This window comes from Balaenoptera borealis, assembly GCF_965194805.1.
Source record: "Balaenoptera borealis genome assembly, chromosome: 7".
Taxonomy (NCBI): Eukaryota; Metazoa; Chordata; class Mammalia; order Artiodactyla; family Balaenopteridae; genus Balaenoptera; species Balaenoptera borealis.
Genome location: NC_138864.1, coordinates 23,957,421 through 23,976,401, shown reverse-complemented (window position 1 = coordinate 23,976,401; position 18,981 = coordinate 23,957,421). Strand labels below are relative to the sequence as shown.

Below are 18,981 nucleotides of genomic sequence, written 5' to 3'. Positions count from 1 at the left end.
AATACATTTTTGACCTAAATTATAGAGAGAAGGGTTATTTGGGGAGAACTGAAGTCATTCGATAAATTTGTTATTTTTGCTTTTCTCTTGAAAGTGCATACTTCTGAATCTGACTCAATAATCACTATATAGTGATGTAAGATGTTACTCCCAAATGCAACCAACAAAGGGAAAATTAAACTTAAAACTTTGAGTACTGCTGACTTTACGAAATATTCTTCTGTAAGTGCCAGAAGTAGACCAACCGAGATGCAGTCCGTTGCTACTGCTGTTTACTCAGCTGGTGCATTTGCCACTGAAAACTGCCTCAGGAGGTCAGCCCCTAGAAACAGTAAAGAAAACTTTTGACCACATATGTGTAGATCGTGGATCTCACATGAACCTGACTTCCTGAGTACACAGAATTCAGAGCAGAGTACTGTGATGACTGCTGGGAAAGTCACGGGCTTAGACGGTTCTCCTCATCGCTTACCTTTGAGGTTTTCTACCACTGATCAAACCAAAGGGGAACACGGTCCCTGCCCATGAGAAGATGATCGCTTTTGGGGGCAAACAGGTGTGAAGCAATAACTACAACATAATGTGTTAAGTATTATTCCTTTGTTTATTCTTCATTTTATCCTTGGATTAAACTGGACCAACAAGAAGCTGTGTTCTAGGGTCACAGTCCTGGCTTTTATAAAACTTTCATAAACTGTGCTTTGGTGTTACGCCATAGAGCTGCATGGAGGTCTCTTCCTTGTGAAACCTGCCGAGCATGTACCGTGGGGCTGGCTGTCTGTCTTGAGGACTGGGTACCAGCCCACCCCGACCCCACCTTCCCACACACCCCAGAAGCATTGCTCTCGATTCCCTGTAACAGGAAAAGCTCCTCTTCTCCAGAGCAATTGGCTTTATTCCTTTGACTACCATTGGGAAAACTGACAATCCTGTTTTGACTTTTGCTTTGACAGGAAATTCAAAGTAAAAGCTGAAGACTCCTCCAGTCCATATGCAGAAGGGAACAGGGCAGGGCACATCGCAGGGAACAATGGAACAGATTTCTGTGCTAACCTCTTCCTTGGCTTTATTTTTCTACCCTAATTGTCCATTTGCTCTTGTATGTTTATCCATCTGGTTTTTTACTGCTACATGTCTTTTTATAAGTTGCTGCAAATCAGTTTTGAAAAAGGCATGGTATTCAATAATTAAAGTACAAGGCATGCCGTAGCCCAATAAGAAGGAATGAAGAGCTCAGCTGAGGAAGGCATTACAGACACAGTAACTTGTGTGGGTTCCTGAAGAATGGTGAGAAGTTCCTGATGCAGAGGAAAGGGGGAAGGGCATTTCAGGTGGAGAAAATGCCCAAGCAAAGGCACAGAGCCAAGTAGGAATGTGGCATTCAGGGGCAGAAGACAAACTGAAATCTATAAAGGATCAGAACCCAGTAAAAGCCTTGAATCCCACGCTTCACCCAGAGACAGTGAGGAAGCATCGTTAAGAAAAAAAAAAGACATGACCCAATTCATGTTTAGAGAAACCACTTTTCAAGTTTAAATGATGACCTGGGGTGTGTCACAATAGCTGCCAGGAGAGACAAAGAGCTGGACAAAGGAGACAGCAAAGGGCAGAAAGAGAGGGCAGATGGGGGAGATGCAGGTGAAGGTAAACTGAGAGGTCACTGAGCCGGTCCAAACAGGAAATGGGGCCCAGAAGGGGCAGAGCAGGAGCAGCAGAGGTGAAGGATGACAAGATAGCCCTTAGCCAGCCTAAGCCTTAGTTTCCTCATCTGAAAAATGGGTATAATAATTGCACCTACACGTCATGACTGGGGACTGAATTAGGAGAGGCTGGCACACAGTAAGCCCTCTGCAAGTACTGCAAAAGAAGAAGGAAGCACGCTCCAACCCCGACAAGCAATCAGGCACCACCCCTATCGATCCCTTACATATTTACCTGTTTCCTTACTCATAGTTAAGAGTTAAGATCCGAGTTAAGATCCTAAGTAACATCTAGACATGTTCAAGTCCTCCTGATGGCTCAACCATCTTCCTGTCAACTCATTCCATACACTAGAGCCACCTCAAAAACACTTTTCTCATGGCGTAACTCTCTCCCCTGCTGAAAAATCGTCACAGGTTCTGTACTGCTTGACAAAGCACGTCTCACCTCCTTAGCCCAGTGGTAAGCCTGTTGGTGGACAGCCCCTCCTCCTTTCCAGCTGTTTCACTCAGTTCCTGCACACGGCTCTGTGTTCCCCCCCAACACTGGGACTGCTCCTCGCTCCCAGCCTGAGCTTGGAGCCCGGCACAACACTGACCCTCTTCCTTCTCTCTCTCATCCCTTCGAGACCTCAATCAAATCGCACGCCCTTCGCAGAGCCATCCCTGAGTCTCCACAGCCGGTAGTGCTCACTCCCCCTCTCCACTTCCACGCCACCCGTTTGCACAGCATCTCTGGAGGTTCTGCTCTTTGCCCTGGTCCACTATACACAGGGTGCAGCCCATGTCTTATTCAACTTGGAATCATTCACAGTGCCTGGTTCAATGACCAATACACAGCATGCACGATAAAATTTGTTGAACGGATGAGTGAATGAATTTTTCAACTCAGTTCTCAAAGCTGATACTTAGGGTTGGTGAACAAATGCCATACGATGTGCTTATCAAGAATTATGGAAGAAAGGAGAGGGAATGAGTATCAATTGAGTCCCTAGCATGTGTTAGGCTTCACACGAGGCATATGATGATGATGCAGCAGTATCTAACGTATCAAGTACTTTCGTATAACACAAAATACATGTATGGAGTGCTTACCATGTGCTAGAAACTGTGCTAACTGCTTCATAAAATTTTTTTCATTTAATACCACAATGCTGGAGGTAGGTGTTATTAACTCTCTCCCTTTTACAGACAGAAAACCAGAGAAGGTACAGCACTCACACGAGGGCACGCCACCTGCCTCCACACATACTGCCTCACACCACTATACTTACTCCCAAGTATTATTTAATACATATTTTTTAAAAACACAAGTACAGGCATACCTTGTTTTATTGCGCTTCACAGATACTAAGGTGTTTTTTTGTTTTGTTTGTTTTTTTACAAATTGAAGGTTTGTGGCAACCTTGCATTGTCAGATGATGGTTAGCATTTTTTAGCAATAAAGTATTTTTAATTAACTACAGTATATGCAAACATAACTTTCATATGCACTGAGAAACCAAAAAATTGGTGTGACTGGCTTTCTTGCAGTGGTCTGGAACTGAACCCGCAATATCTCCAGGGTGAGTCCGTAACAGCCTGGGAATCAGGTGGGGGAGAATCAGAGGTGGATTACTGTGGACACAAGGAAGCTTTTACAGATGACGGATATGTTTATTTTCTTGATCATGGTGATCATTTTGCAGGTTTATACAGATATCCAAACTCGCCAGATTTTACTTTTTGAACATGTGGAGCTTCTATTATGTTAATAAAACTATAAAAAATTTTAAGTAGCATCGTGTTTAAACAGTGCATCAAAACATCTGAAACAAAACTCCCTGAAAATTGTTGCATTTTCTTTTTGCTCTAAGTTTAAAAGTCATTTTAAAGTTTAATATCTGGCATTATCCACTGACAACTGAGAGGAAACAAAACCTTGAGCACCTCTGGCAGCCTCAACTTGTTCTCCAAACGCAGTACCAACAGGTAAAGTGTGGAAAGAAGCCCATCACAAAGGATCATACACTGTGTGGTCCTATTTATAGGAAGTTTCCAGAATAGGCAAATCCATAGAGACAAAATAGGTTAGTGACTTCCAGGGGCTGGAGAACTGGGGGGTGATGACTAAGGACACAGGGTTTCTTTTGGGGGTAATAAAAATGTATTAGATTGTAGTGACGGTTGCACAACTCTGAATGTACTGAAAAACTGCCAAATTGTACACTTTAACCAGGTTAATTGTATAATACGGGAATTATATCTTAACAAAGCTGTTTTTTAAAAAACGTAAACGTCTGACAAGAGATCTGAATTAAGCAGTCACACTTTTCTTCAAGGTCCTTTCCTCATGCTATATTGTTTCTAAGCCCATCCATCGCAAAAGAGTAGCTTGTTTTAAAGAATTTGATCTCTTAACACTACTGGCCCATGAAACTCAAAGAAATAGTGTCTACAATTGAGATTCCAAAAAGAAAAAAAAATAGTTTTTTACTTTTTATCCTAATCAGAGTTTGAAAAAGTACGTAGAATGGGGAAATTCTTGTTTATTTAAAGAAATCAAGCACCCACTTGGCATTTTTCTTTACTAGATCAAGATTTTTCTTGGCTGGTCCTACTTTTTTAAAGCTACAAATGGGAAAATCCCTAAGCCTGTTATTCACCTGTACACTAGAGTTAATGTTTCACTTTTCTTGGGGAAAGGGAAAAATCCCAACATTTATTCAACCACTACTCTGCCAGATGCTTTAAGTACAACTGTCATCTAACTCTGTGAAGCAGATGTTACTGCCATTTCACAGAAAACCAGACCAAGGCAGAGGGTCACTAAGACACTTGCCAAGGTCATACAACAAGTAAGTGTCCAATCAGGAGTGGAATCAAGGTCTTCTGACTCTCAAGACCCTCTCTCTTCATTAAACCATAACTCTTTCCATGGCATTGATAATGATAACTTCAAAACAATGAAACCCACATTCTTGTTAATATACTTACTAAGTGTATGTGTTTCTGTACATGAATGAGACAAAGATTCGACAAAACTCTGTTCAAACCATATTTTCTAAAAAAAAAAATCACTTTTAAAGAGGACTTGAGTTAATCCTTTTCTTCCAAGTTGAAAGTATCTTTGTACTGTTTTAGGAAACTTTAATATCTATACTTTGCATGTCCATCATCCAAGGTCAATAAGCAATACATGCTGAAGAGAGCGTGGAGAAAAGGAAATCCTCCTAGGCTGTTGATGCAAATGTAACCCAGTAACAGCCACTATGGAGAACAATATAGAAGTTCCATAAAATATTAAATTTGAGGGACCACATGATCCAGCAATCCCACTACTATGTGTATATCTGGAAAAACATATTTGAAAAGACACATACACTCCAAAATTCATTGCACCACTATTTAAGATAGCAATGAAATGGAAGCAACCAAAATATCCATTGACAGAGGACTGGATAAAAAAGATGTGGAACATGAAAAGGTTATTACTCACCCATAAAAAGAATGAAATAATGCCATTTGCAGCAACATGGATGGACCTGAAGGTGACAATACTAAGTGAAATAAGCCAGACAGAGAAAGACAAATAGCATATGATATCACCTACAGGTGAGATCTAAAAACTGATACAAATAACCAAATTTACAAAACAGAAACAGACTCGTGGACTTAGAAAACGAACATATGGTTACCAAAGGGGAAAGGTGGGGCTGGAGGGATACCTTAGGAGGTTGGGATTAACACCTGCACACTAATATCCATAAAATAGATCATCAACAAGGATCTACTGTCTAACACAGGGAACACTACTCAACAATCTGAAAGAACTTATATAGGAAGGGTCCGAAAAAGAGTAGATACGTGTCTCTCTTTACCTGAATCAAGCTGCTTAAAGCTAAAACAAACACAACATTGTAAAGCCACTATACACCAATATAAACTAAATGTTAAATTAGAAAACAAAAACAAAAACAAAATGCCTACAACATTCTCCTCAGGCCTTGGGACCCAGGCAACTTCACATCCCTGGAGCCCGAGTAGCCTTGGTTTCCAAAGGCTGGATGTCATGGGGGTTAGGGAGCTGGGAAGGATGTGCCAGCAAATGAGCTCTCCTTGGACCTGCACTGCCTGATCCCTTCAGGATGGACCACAATCTCCAGATCCACGACCTCTGACAGCAAGGCCAAGCCTAGTGCAGCCAAAGGATGGTGGACCCTCCGGGCCGGAAGAGCTCTGAAAAGTCACCTGGTCCCCACGTCTCCTGGTGCTGGGGTTCCCACCTCCAGCCTCCTTCCGCAGAGTCACCCCACCTACAGACGCCAGCACCCTCAGCACAGCACTTTGGCAGGGATTGGGATTTGTCCCACGGAGAAAGGGAAGGGGGTGGAAGTATTGAGACACAAGTCCTTGGGTGTCTGTTCTGGCACATTCCACTCATTTAAAACCCAGCAGCAGGACTTCCCTAAGCCTCTCATTGCCCAAGTAACCAGAGTTGGGCAACCAGAAATGCTGCTGCCTTGTTTCCTGGAATGACAACTTTAAAACCAGTGCTTATGGGCACTTCACATTCACAAGGCCTGTGAGGCTTAAATGAACAATGCCCTCTAGAAATGTAGTGTGGAAGGTGATAGAAAGAGAATTCAAAACAGAGCCGACTTTCAATAAGCCCATTTCAGGAGGTAAATTTTACGAGGCTTTTTCTTGTTTTGTTTTGTTTTTTAAAGCACATGAGAAGATGCTTAACATCGCTCATTATCATAGCACATCAAAACTACAGGAAAGTATTACCTCGTACCAGTTACAGTGGACATCATTAAAAAGTCTACAAAAAGCAAATCCTCGAGAGTGCGTACAGAAAAGGAACGCTCCTATGCTGCTGGTGGGAACATAAACTGGTAACAGCCACTATGCAGATCAGTATGAAGGTTCCTTAAAAAACTAAAATAAATCTACCATATGATCCAGCAATCCCACTCCTGGGCATATAACCAGAGAAAACCGTACTTTGGAAAGACACATGCACCCCAACGTTCATTGCAAGGCTACTTTCAGTAGCCAAGTCGTGGAAGCCACCAAATTGTCCACCAGCAGACGAATGCATAAAGAAGATGTGGTACATATATACAAGGGAATATTAGCCATAAAAAAGAATGAAACAACACCATTTGCAGCAACTGGCTGGACCTGGCAATGATCACATCAAATGAAGTAGACAGACACAGAAAGACAAATGTCATCTGATACTGCTTGAAGGTAGAGTCTAAGGTGAAAGTGATACAAATGAACTTATTTGCAAAACAGAAACATACTCACAGACTTTGAAAGCCAACTTATGGTTGCCGGGGGTGGGTGGAAACACAGCTGGTAGGGATAAATTAGGAGTTCACAATGAACATATACCCACTAGTATATAAAATAGATAATCAACAAGGACCTTCTGTTTAGCACAGGGAACTGTACTCGATATTTAGGTAATACCCTAAATGGGAAAAGAAATTGAAAAAGAATAGATACATGTGTATGTACAACTGAATCACTTAGCTGTACATCTGAAACTAACACCACACTGTATATCAACTATACTCCAATATAAAATTAAAATTAAAATTAAAAGCAAAGAAAAACAAAAAACTCCTGCCTTTAAAAAAAAAAAAAGTAAGCTTACACTTCATTAAAGAATTCAGCTCCCACCCCCCAACTTCCTTTTCTGCCTCATTATTCCTCAAAGCACTAATCACCTTTCAGTATCCCACATCATTTTCCTATCTGTTTATTGTCTCTCTTCCATTAAATCGAAGGCCCGAGGAGGCCAGGCTGTCTTTCTGCTTTTTCATGGCTCTATCTCTAGCACCTAGGATAGTGGAGTTTAAGAACAACTGGCCTGGTGAGTTCTCAGAAACTGAACCCAGTTTCTTCAATATCTCCAAATCATCAGAGTTCAGAGATGTATTTCCGCCTTCATGTGGTCACTCACTTTCCTGTTTGAAATGAAAGAAAACTAAAGACACCATTACTACTTCTGTATTTTTAGAAACTGTGGCCCAAAAACCAGGAAGGAATTTTTACCCAACAGGTAACCTACCCATCTTGGCTTCCTGCCCTAAACCCTTCTTCTCACAGCTTGACTCCATGTTTCTCTTCATACCAGGTTCTCCAGAAGACATAAAATTTTCTTGTTCCTCCCATCCACAAAGTTGAATGAAACATACACTAAGGTTTTATCTATTAATATCCTGACTCATTCTTAAACAGTGCTGGGAAAATATTATTCATGTTACTCAACTCTGTTAACTAGGATTAATACTCTGAACATTCCTTAGCATCAAAGTGACAATATGGGGTTTTTTGGGTTTTTTAAAATCTCATATCCTTTAAAGAAAAATGGACACACTTACTAAGGTAAACGATCTAACACCACCGCCACCGACCCACTCCCCATCCTCCTGCCTTACTGCAGATCAACGCTTCAGGGATACCTCCACTCTTTTCATCCCACCCACTTCCAATGTCTAGTTCCTTATCTCTCAGTTCCCCACAAGGCCTGGCAGGACAGGGGTTGTTGGAACAGAGAGGCCAAGCGGGGCAGGAGGTGTAGAGGGGCAAGAAACTAAGAAAGGAGAAAAAAGCGCTACTGCCGTTGGGAGCCACCGACTCCCTGCTGAAGTGAAATCTCACTCATCTCATAAACCACAGGCCAAAGGTTAATAGTCTCATCCTAAGTATAACTAGCATATTGAAAGCCCAGTAACCTATTCCCAATTTTTAAAGGAGTGGAAGGTTATTTGACAATTTCTTTTATAACTTTAGCAGCTTTTTCCAAGGATGAAGAGCCAAGCGCTCCAGGCTTAACCCTTATAATTCATATTCCAAAACACAGGTTACTACTTTCTGGAACATGCCATTCACTTTCTCACCTCTGTGACCTTCCTCATGCCCATCATCCACCTGCAAAACCACTGCCAAATAGTTTTTATCTTTCTAGGCCCAGCTCAAATATCATCTCCTCTGTAAAGCCATTTCCAATCCCACCAGTCAGAATTAATTGCATCCTTTCCTATATATTTTTTTAAAATTATTTATTTATTTATTCATTTATGGCCGTGCTGGGTCCTCGTTTCTGTGCGAGGGCCCTCCCCAGTCGCGGCAAGCGGGGGCCACCCCCCATCGCGGTGCGCGGGGGCCCCCCACCATCGCGGCCCCTCCCGTTGCAGAGCACAGGCTCCAGACGCGCAGGCTCAGCAACTGTGGCTCACGGGCCCAGCCGCTCCGCGGCATGTGGGATCTTCCCCAGACCAGGGCCCGAACCCGCGCCCCCTGCATTGGCAGGCAGACTCCCAACCACTGCGCCACCAGGGAAGTCCCGTTTTCTATATTTTTAAGGCATCTGTTCCTACTTCTAGTTGCCACCAGATCAGATCTGGTTATTCACACATGTACTTCGCTGCTCAACTATGAACTTGAAGGCACCTTATTCATGTCATCTCCCCAGAACCTTATCATACAAAAGGGCTCAATCAGCTAACTGGAGTGTCATAATAAAATTCACAGCAACGTTAAGTAATACATATATTAAGAGCAAATACGCAGCACTCAAAAAGCCAAAGGCTACCTCTTTGGAGCACGGAACACTGCTGTGATCTTTTTCCATCATCAGCCATCTGAGAACATTTGGAATAGAGGGATTTTTCCATGTTGGCCAAGGGTTAACAAATCTCCCATCCTTTCCTTTCTTTGATTTAGTTACATCTTCTTCTAGTCTGTAATCCAGTTTGAAACTCTTCCTGGAAAACCTAGAAGAATCACTTCCTCCAGAATTCCGTGAATTTTGGCGCTTTCTTACTGCTTCTTTAGGATATTGGCAACTTGTCCTCAGGGACTGGTTGCTTTCATTTTCATCCATGTCCTTTCGTGAAGAGCTAAAAAAACGGGGACGGGGAATATACTGAGTTTAACATAAAGACATTAAAACATACACATAGTATTATTTCTTAACCAATAAAAAATTCTTCAAACTTTGTTATGTCTCTATTAGGCTCAAACTTCTTCCTGCAAAATACTGTTTTAGAATCCAGTATTACTGCTTGCTAAATAGAAAAGGTGTTTGCTTTACTTATTACTGCCAAACCTTTAAAATATTCCTTATGTGCTATAATTCAAAACAAACCTACTCTACCAGCCAGCATTTAAACATATGAAAATTTTCCATTTCAATGACATTCTGTAGAAAAAAGCACCTTCATGAATCTGTAATACTTTCATACCTTCATTTTAAAGTATTATTGTTAATAACATAATAAGAAGGATCGTCTTAGTTCCTCCAAGATACTTCAGTAATTCAAATGACTTACATATGACCCCATTAGGCCTAATTATTTTTACTTTGTAGACAATCTGTTACTAATGCCCCCCAAAAAGTACAATGAGTCCAAATCCCCAGAAAGGAGAGTTGAGAGTTGAGAAACATTAGTTGAGGAACATTTCAATAATGTATTTAAGTGGTTAACAATACAAATTTGAATTAACTCAGATGTAGAACTGCGCATGTAACCTAGCTCTGTGACCTTAGGCAAGTGTCCTATCCTCTCTGTGCCTTGATTTCTTCATCTGTAAAATGGAGATAATAATACTACCTGCCTCCAAAGGGTTATTGAGAGGACTGAAGAAGCAAATGCAAGTAAAGCACTTGGAACACGTATGTAAAATGTACATAGCAAATGTAACATACATGCACGCACATCGTCACATGTATCCTATATGTCAGCTCAACAAACGTGAGGGGTTGCTGCTGCCCTTTTCTTTACTGCTCCTACGCCCACTTACACCACTTAACTCAAGGCACTGAAATCCTTGCTTTTGAACTATACAGGATTCCAGACACACAGACACATGAAAGTGAGAAACAGTGCAGTAAGAATATACATTCTTCTTCCATGAATTTCATCTCTTTCCTATTCTATTAAACAAACGTTTGCTTTCTGTTTAGTTTAAGTGTATTGTGTATACACAATACACAATACTCTTTATAACCCCAAGAAAAATCAGCACAATAACAGAGAAACAAGTATTATTTTTTGACTACAGTGCTGTTTAAATAGAAATATTACCCAGGAAGAAAGGGAAATAACTCAAACCCCAGGATGAGGTACACATACATATACACTCAACCAGAACTTTTTTTCCCCCAAACTTTCTGGAGTAAATAGTCTATGATCTGGAGAAGAACAGGTGTTAAGAAACCACAGCTCACAAAAGCTGAAGCACCCGCTGCTGCTCAGGCACAGCTGTTAGTGGGACAGCCTGACAGCTAAGGCAGTCTAACCAGTTTTATGTCTTCGGCAAATGACTTAACCTTTCTAGTCCTCAATTGTCTCATCTGTAAAATACCTACTTATCTCAAGTGGGGTTTCAAAGGATTCAAGGACATAATAATGTACGTAAAATGCTCGCCACTCACCCAAGGGCTAATTCTTTTTTCCCTAAACCATCTAAATTCTTTAAATTCTATTAGAAAGCAATGGATCTGGGAGAGTTATCTCAGTTCCTCTTACAGAATGGCTTTACCTGGGTCATAATTACATTCAGGCCGAGGCCTTTACAAAGGGCAGAAACAAAGACCAGCCATTTAAACTTTACTTCACTTAACAGATGAAAATACACAGGTTTAGAGAGTTTAAGTCACCTCTGGACAAGATAATGTCCGATGGCAGAGCTGACCTCACGCCGCCCCTTGTGATGATAAACAGTTTGTGAGATTGTTTGCATTTGTTACACACAGACATAAATATTCATATACATATAAACACACATATGTAGTAATTCTACCAAATATATAATAAAGTATTGGCTCATTGTTTTAAACAATCAAGAAATAAGGGGAAAAAAAGAAAAGGGCACCCTGATTCAAAACCACACAAAAAAGTCAATGCAGGGTCTTCAGACAACATCTAGCTGTCTAGTGTACCTGGGGCATAAGAAGCAAGAGAGGCTTGTGAGAGTCGAGGTGGTAAAGGTGTAAAGGCCGGGATGAAAAGGTTGGGACTGGACTGCGGGCCTGGACGGGGACGTTAAGGGGGTTTGGCTACACTCAGGCAATGGGGAAACACTAAAGGTACTTAAACAGGGCATATGCGGGGAAGACGACTCTGGTCACAGGATATAAACAAAAAGGGAGGGTACTTCCCTGGTGGCGCAGTGGTTAAGAATCCGCCTGCCAATGCAGGGGACACAGGTTCGGGCCCTGGTTGGGGAAGATCCCACATGCCGGGGAGCAACTAAGCCCGCAAGCCACAACTACTGAAGCCCGGGTGCCTAGAGCCCGAGCTCTGCAACGAGAAGCCACTGCAATGAGAAGGCCGCACACTGCAATGAAGAGTAGCCCCCCTTTGCTGCCACCAGAGAAAGCCCACATGCAGCAACAAAGACCCAACACAGCTAAAAATAAATAAATAAAATAAAGATTAAAAAAATTAAAAAAAAAAAAAACAAAAGCAAAAAGGGAGTGGCTAAAAACTGGAGCCAGGGACATAAATTAGTAGGAAACAGAAGAAACCCAGAACATCCACTAATAGCGAGGCCCTATGCTACATGTTTTATACGGTGCATTTAAATTAACGTTCCCAGCAAAATTTCAAGGTAGGTATTATGATCTCATTTTTTAAATGGAAAACTAAGAGGTACCTAGCAGCCCAGTCAAAAGATGATGAGGCAGAGACTTCCCTGGTGGTCCAGTGGCGAAGACTCTGCACTCCCAATGCAGAGGGCCCGGGTTCGACCTCACATGCCGCAACTAAGAGTTCACACGCCACAGCTAAAGATCCCACACGCCGCAACTAAAGATCCTGCATGCCGCAATGAAGAGCCCACGTTCCACAACTAAGACCCAGTACAGCCAAATAAATAAATAAAATATTAAAAAAAAAAAAAAGATGATGAGGCAGTGACAGTGAGAAGGGAAAGAATAATTCCAAGAGACAATAAAGAAGCTGAATCCCTAAGAATTGAGAGTCTCTGGATGGCGGCAAACTTTGGCCACTTTGCAGGGCAGGTTGGGGAGGGGGTCAAAGTGGGAGGAGCACCACTAGCCCAGGAAGGGAATTAGGGGAAAGTAAGGTGGAGGAGAAGGCAGGTCTCTGCCCCAGCGAGTCTGAGGCAGGGTCTGAGACCACAGGGAAGGAAGGATCCAAGAGGAAGTGGGCACTGACACCCAGTACAAACGGATGACTCTGGGGGTGATGGAAGTGAGACAGCAGAGAGGTTTCCAGGGGCCTGGAGATTGAAAGGAGAGTGAAAAATGGGTTTGGTGACTGTTTTCTATCTGGAAAATAAACTTTTTTTAAAGTTGTCTATTCACACAGTCCCCATTTTCTTAACTCCCACTAACTCAGGTTTTCACCCTGGTCAATCCTTGGAAGCAGGTCTCTACCAAAAGCAATCCTTTCTTAACGTACCCCAGCCGCAACACACACAAAATCCAGACTTCAGGAGTGAGCTTTTTACAGGCAAATCTAATTTTAAAAAAAAAAAAGGGGGGGGGGCGGAACCTCCAGAGGATGCCCTTTACTCTCAGAATGAGGGCAAAGGTCAGTAAGATGGTCCATGAGGGTGTGTATTTCTAGCCCCGCCCACACTCTCCTCTGTTCCAAACACAGGCCCTTCATCTATTTCTTCAAAGGCATCATGTTCCCGCCTCAGGGCCACCTTGCCATCACAGGGCTTTTGCACATGATGTTTTAAAATATCCTTGGGGTGGGAGAAGGGAGTAGCATACGGACATCGATACTCCCAGGATTATGTATGACCACAAAATTTGTTCAAAACAACACAAAATGCTGGCACTATGATGCACCATTTCACACTATGCACTCTAAGTGTGAGATGATGGGAAGGAACCAGAAGGACATAACCTGAACTGTGACAACCTGGACTCATTCTTTTGGAGGAAAAGTACTAGAAGTCCGGCTGGTGAATGTGCACAATGATGGGCTCTGTCAACAGGTGGTCCCATGACCAAGAGAGCACCAGCTCGTGGAGACGTACCAAGGCTGCCTGAGGGCTGGGTCATGAGAAGGCTCAGCATCAAATATCACTCTTCTGGTCACTCGGTAGTAGATACAGCAACAATCTCACAAAGGTCATCCTTAAATATTAAAGATAAAATGACAGGAAAACTAGAACTAAGGAAGACTGGATCCTGCTATGTTAACTAGCTTTCAGCTTTGCAGATTCAGAAAACATATCTAGCTTAACATATCAAGGCTGGAGTTTCCTTATTTAAATGTAGCAGATTTCCCAATTATTTCTTGTTATATATCTGTCTCCAAAGTTAACAACGTTAAATGAAAACTGTGCCTTGACTTTAGGCCAACACTAAGCGCGAGGGGAGGGGCATACTCATGAGTACATGTACACTATCAACAACCAGTGTTTCAAAAGGAGGTTCAAAACTTGATGAAGATCTTTACGTTATACTGATTTTCATCCAATTTAAGACACCATGAATTTGTAAGGCAGTTATTTTATGTGCCACTAAGAAAGTTAAAATGTTATCAACTATAATTATGTCATGCACTATATGATTCATCCTGATATGGGTGGTGTTAAAACCAGAATAAAATGTCTGTCTTAAAACTGATGAAATACACCATTTTATAGTGTGCTCCTAGGTACTATATATTAAGTTTCTGTTTGCTTTGCTTTCCTTTAGCTTTTTAGCAAAACTGGTTGTTAAGTCAATAAACTGAGTTAAAAATGAAATTCACGGAAAAACAAAGCAGTATTTGCTTTGCCGATGCGTGTTGTGCACGAAACTCCCACAGAACATTCTCTCTTTTATTATCCAGTGTACTTCCCATGCTTGGGACATATCTGCCCTCCCATCAGTCTCCTAAATGCCTGTGGGGTTAACACCATTCTCAAGGGAAATCTGTACTGCATGCGAAGGGAGGGGAGGACAGTTTAACTTTAACCTGCAAAGCCCTGTGCAGACATTTCAATGAACTGGAATCGTTTCATTAGCTATGTTATCTAGCAGTGTATTAAAAGGACCCTTTTCTTCACTAAAGATAGGAGAGCAAATATAAAATTGTGAATTCACAGGCAGGAGACAAGATGGCGGAGCAGAGGGACTTGAGCTCATCTCCTCTCATGAAAACACCAAAATCACAGCTAACTGCTGAACCACCATCGATAAAAAAAAAGACTCGAAGCTACAAAAAAAGATATTCTACACCCAAAGACAAAGAAGAAGCCACAACAAGACAGTAGGAGGGGTGCTTTCACAATATAATCAAATCCCATACCTGCCAGGTGGGCAACCCACAAACTGGAAAATTACTATATCACAGAGGCTCTCCAACAGAAGAGAGAGCTCTGAGCCCCATGTCAGGCTCCCCAGCGTGGGGGTCTGGCATTGGCAGGAGGAGCCCCCAGAGCATTTGGCTTTGAAGGCCAGCGGGGCTTGAGCGCAGGAGCTCCACAGTCCCAGGGGAAACAGAGACTCTACTCTTCGAGGATGCACACATGGTTTCAGGGGCACTGGGACCCAGGGCAAAGCAGTGACTCAGAAGCCTGGGCCAGACCTACCTGAGGGTCCTGGAGGGTCTCCTGTGGAGGCAGGGTCGGCTGAGGCTCACTGTGGGGACAAGGACACTGGTGACGGAGGCCCCAGGAAATATTCATCAGCGTGAGCTCTCCTGGAGGTGGCCATTTTGGCACCGAGACCTGGCCCCACCAACAGCCTGCAGGCTCCAGCGCCGGGACGCCTCAGGCCAAACAACCAACAGGGTGGGAACACAGCCCCACCCATCAGCAGACAGGCTGCCTAAAGTCGTCCTGACCCCACAGCCGCCTATAAACACACCCCTTGACACGGCCCTGCCCCCCACAGGGACAAGACCCAGCTCCACCCACCAGCGGGCAGGCACCAGTCTCTCCCACCAGGAAGCCTGCACAAGCCCCTGGACCAACTTCACCCACCAGGGGGCAGACACCAGAAGCAAGAGGAACTACAATCCAGATCATCCAGACGGAAAACCAATAAGGAAACAGAGGGCTTAAATGACACATTCGACCAATGGACTTAACTGATACTTATAGAACATTCCATCCAAATGCAGCAGAATACACATTCATGAGTGCACATGGAACATTCTCCAGGATTGATCACATGCTGGGCCACAAAGTGAGCCTCAGTAAATCTAAGAAAATTGAAATCATATCAAGCATCTTCTCTGACCACAATGCTATGAGATAAGAAACTAATCACAGAGGTCTTCCCTGGTGGCGCAGTGGTTGAGAATCTGCCTGCCAATGCAGGGGACACGGGTTCGAGCCCTGGTCTGGGAAGATCCCACATGCCGCGGAGCAACTGGGCCCGTGAGCCACAACTACTGAGCCTGCGCGTCTGGAGCCTGTGCCCCGCAACAAGAGAGGCGGCAATAGTGAAAGGCCCGCGCACCGCGATGAAGAGTGGCTCCCGCTCACCGCAACTAGAGAAAGCCCCGCACGAAATGAAGACCCAACACAGCCCAAAATAAATAAATAAATAAATAAATAATCCTTCCCTAAAAAAAAACTAATCACAAAGAAAGAAAACCATAAAAAAACACATGGAGGCTAAACAATACGTTACTAAACAACCAATGGATCACTGAGGAAATCAAAAAATACCTAGAGACAAATGACAGTGAAAACATGATGATTCAAAACCTACGTGACATAGCAAAAGCAGTTCTAAGAGGGAAGTTATAGCAATACAGTCTTACCTCAAGAAACAAGAAAAATCTCAAATAACCTAACCTTACACCTAAAGCAACTAGAGAAAGAAGGACAAACAAAACCCAAAGTTAGTAGAAGGGAAGAAATCATAAAGATCAGAGCAGAAATAAATAAAATAGAGACAAAGAAGAGAAAAGATAAAAGAATTTGAAGCTGGTTCTTTGAAAAGATAAACTAAATAGATAAACCTTTAGCCAGACTCATCAAGAAAAAAGGGAGAGGGCTCAAATCAATAAAATTAGAAATGAAAAAGGAGGGACTTCCCTGGTGGTCCAGTGGTTAAGACTCCATGCTCCCAATGCAGGGGGCACGGGTTCAATCCCTGGTCGGGGAACTAAGATCCCGCATGCCGCATGGTGCAGCCAAAAAAGAAAAAGAAAAAAAAAAAAGAAGTGAAAAAGGAGAAGTTACAATGGACACGACAGAAATACAAAGGATCATAAGAGACTACTGCAAGCAACTATATGCCAATAAAATGGACAACCTAGAAGAAATGGACAAATTCTTAGAAAGGTACAATCTTCCAAGACTGAACCAGGAAGAAATAGAAAATATGACCAGACCTATCACAAGTACTGAAATTGAAACTGTGATTTAAAACTTCCAACAAGCAAAAGTCCAAGACCAGATGGCTTCACAGGCGAAGTCTATCAAACATTTAGAGAAGAGCTAACACCTATCCTTCTGAAACTATTCCCAAAAATTGCAGAGGAAGGAACACTCCCAAGCTCATTCTATGAGGACACCATTACCCTGATACTGAAACCAGACCAAGATACCACACAAAAAAGAAAATCACAGGCCAATATCACTGATGAGCATAGACACAAAAATCCTCAACAAAATACTAGCAAACAGAATCCAACAATACATTAAAAGGATCGTACACCATGATCAAGTGGGATTCATCCCAGGGAGGCAAGGATGTTTCAGTATCAACAAAGCAATCAGTACAATACACCACATTAACAAATTGAAAAATAAAAACCATATGATCATCTCAATAGATGCAGAAAAAGCGTTTGACAAAATTCAACATCCATTTATTATAAAAACTTTCCAGAAAATGGGCATAGAGGGAACCTACATCAACATAATAAAGGCCATATATGACGAATCCACAGCCAATATCATACTCAATGGTGAAAAGCTGAAAGCATTTCCTCTAAGATCAGGAACAAGACAAGGATGTCCACTGTCACCACTTTTATTCAACATTGTTTTGCAAGTCCTAGCCATGGCACAGACAAGGAAAAGAAATAAAAGGAATCCAAATTGGAAAAGAAGAAGTAAAATTGTCACTGTTTGCAGATGACATGATACTATACATAGAAAATCCTAAAGATGCCGCCAGAAAACTACTAGAGCTCATCAGTGAATTTAGGAAAGTTGCAGGATACAAAATTAATACAGAGAAATCTCTTGCATTTCTATACACTAACAATGAAAGATCAGAAAGAGAAATTAAGGAAACAATCCCATTTACTATCGCATCAAAAAGAATAAAATACCTAGGAATAAATCTACCTAAGGAGGCAAAAGACCTATACTCCAAAAACTATAAGACACTGATGAAAGAAATCGAAGATGACACAAACAGATGGAAAGATATACCAGGTTGTTGGATTGGAAGAATCAATATTGTCAAAATGACTATACTACCCAAAGCAATCTACAGATTCAATGCAATCCCTATCAAATTACCAATGGCATTTTTCACAGAACTAGAACAAAAAAATTTTTAATTTATATGGAGACACAAAAGGTCCCGAATAGCCAAAGCAATCCTGAGAAAGAAAAACGAAGCTGGAGGCACCAGGCTCCCTGACTTCAGACTATACTACAAAGCTACAGTCATCAAAACAGTATGGTACTGGCACAAAAACAAATATAGATCAATGGAACAGGATAGAAAGCCCAGAAATAAACCCATGCACCTATGCTCAATTAATCTATGACAAAGGAGGCAAGACTATACAATGGAGGAAAGATAGTCTCTTCAGTAAGTGGTGCTGGGAAAACTGGACAGCTACATGTAAAAGAATGAAACTAGAACATTCTCGAACACCACACACAAAAATAAACTCGAAATGGATTAAAGACCTAAATGTAACACCGGACACTATAAAACTCTTAGAGGAAAACATAGGCAGAACACTCTTTGACATAAATCACAGCAGTATCTTTTTGGGTCTACCTCCTAGGGTAATGAAAATAAAAATGAAAGTAAACCAATGGGACCTAATTAAACTTAAAAGCTTTTGTACAGCAAAGGAAACCATAAATAAAATGAAAAGACAACCTACAGAATGGGAGAAAATATTTGCAAACGAGGAGACCGACAAGGGATTAATCTCCGAAATACAGAAACAGCTCATGAAGCTCAATATCAACAAAATAAACAACCCAATCAAAAAATGGGCAGAAGATCCAAAGACATTTCTCCAAAAAAGACATACAGATGGCCATAAAGCACATGAAATGATAATCGCTAATTATTAGAGAAATGCAAATCAAAACT

The 18,981-nt window shown here is 41.9% G+C and overlaps 2 protein-coding genes across 7 annotated transcripts in view; one reads left to right on the top strand and one right to left on the bottom strand.

The window, feature by feature from the left end:
- The window catches only part of ARMC10 (armadillo repeat containing 10), a 49,129-nt gene extending 45,154 nt beyond the window's left edge, over nt 1-3,975 (top strand). Inside the window, exon 7 of one of the 2 annotated variants that reach the window (XM_082399409.1) lies at nt 3,234-3,975. In XM_082399409.1, coding sequence (XP_082255535.1) covers nt 3,234-3,269 — 36 coding nt within the window. In that variant the 3' untranslated portion in view covers nt 3,270-3,975. The other variant, XM_082399411.1, reaches the window with a different exon arrangement.
- The window catches only part of NAPEPLD (N-acyl phosphatidylethanolamine phospholipase D), a 99,071-nt gene that overhangs the window by 12,932 nt on the left and 67,158 nt on the right, over nt 1-18,981 (bottom strand). For all 5 annotated transcript variants that reach the window (XR_014246757.1, XM_082399378.1, XM_082399379.1 and 2 more), the window contains one exon: nt 9,295-9,601. Coding sequence is in view for 4 of the 5 variants with exons in the window: in XM_082399376.1 (XP_082255502.1) it covers nt 9,295-9,601 (307 nt within the window). In the remaining variant the exon portion in view is untranslated. The remainder of the gene's footprint in view (nt 1-9,294; nt 9,602-18,981) is intronic.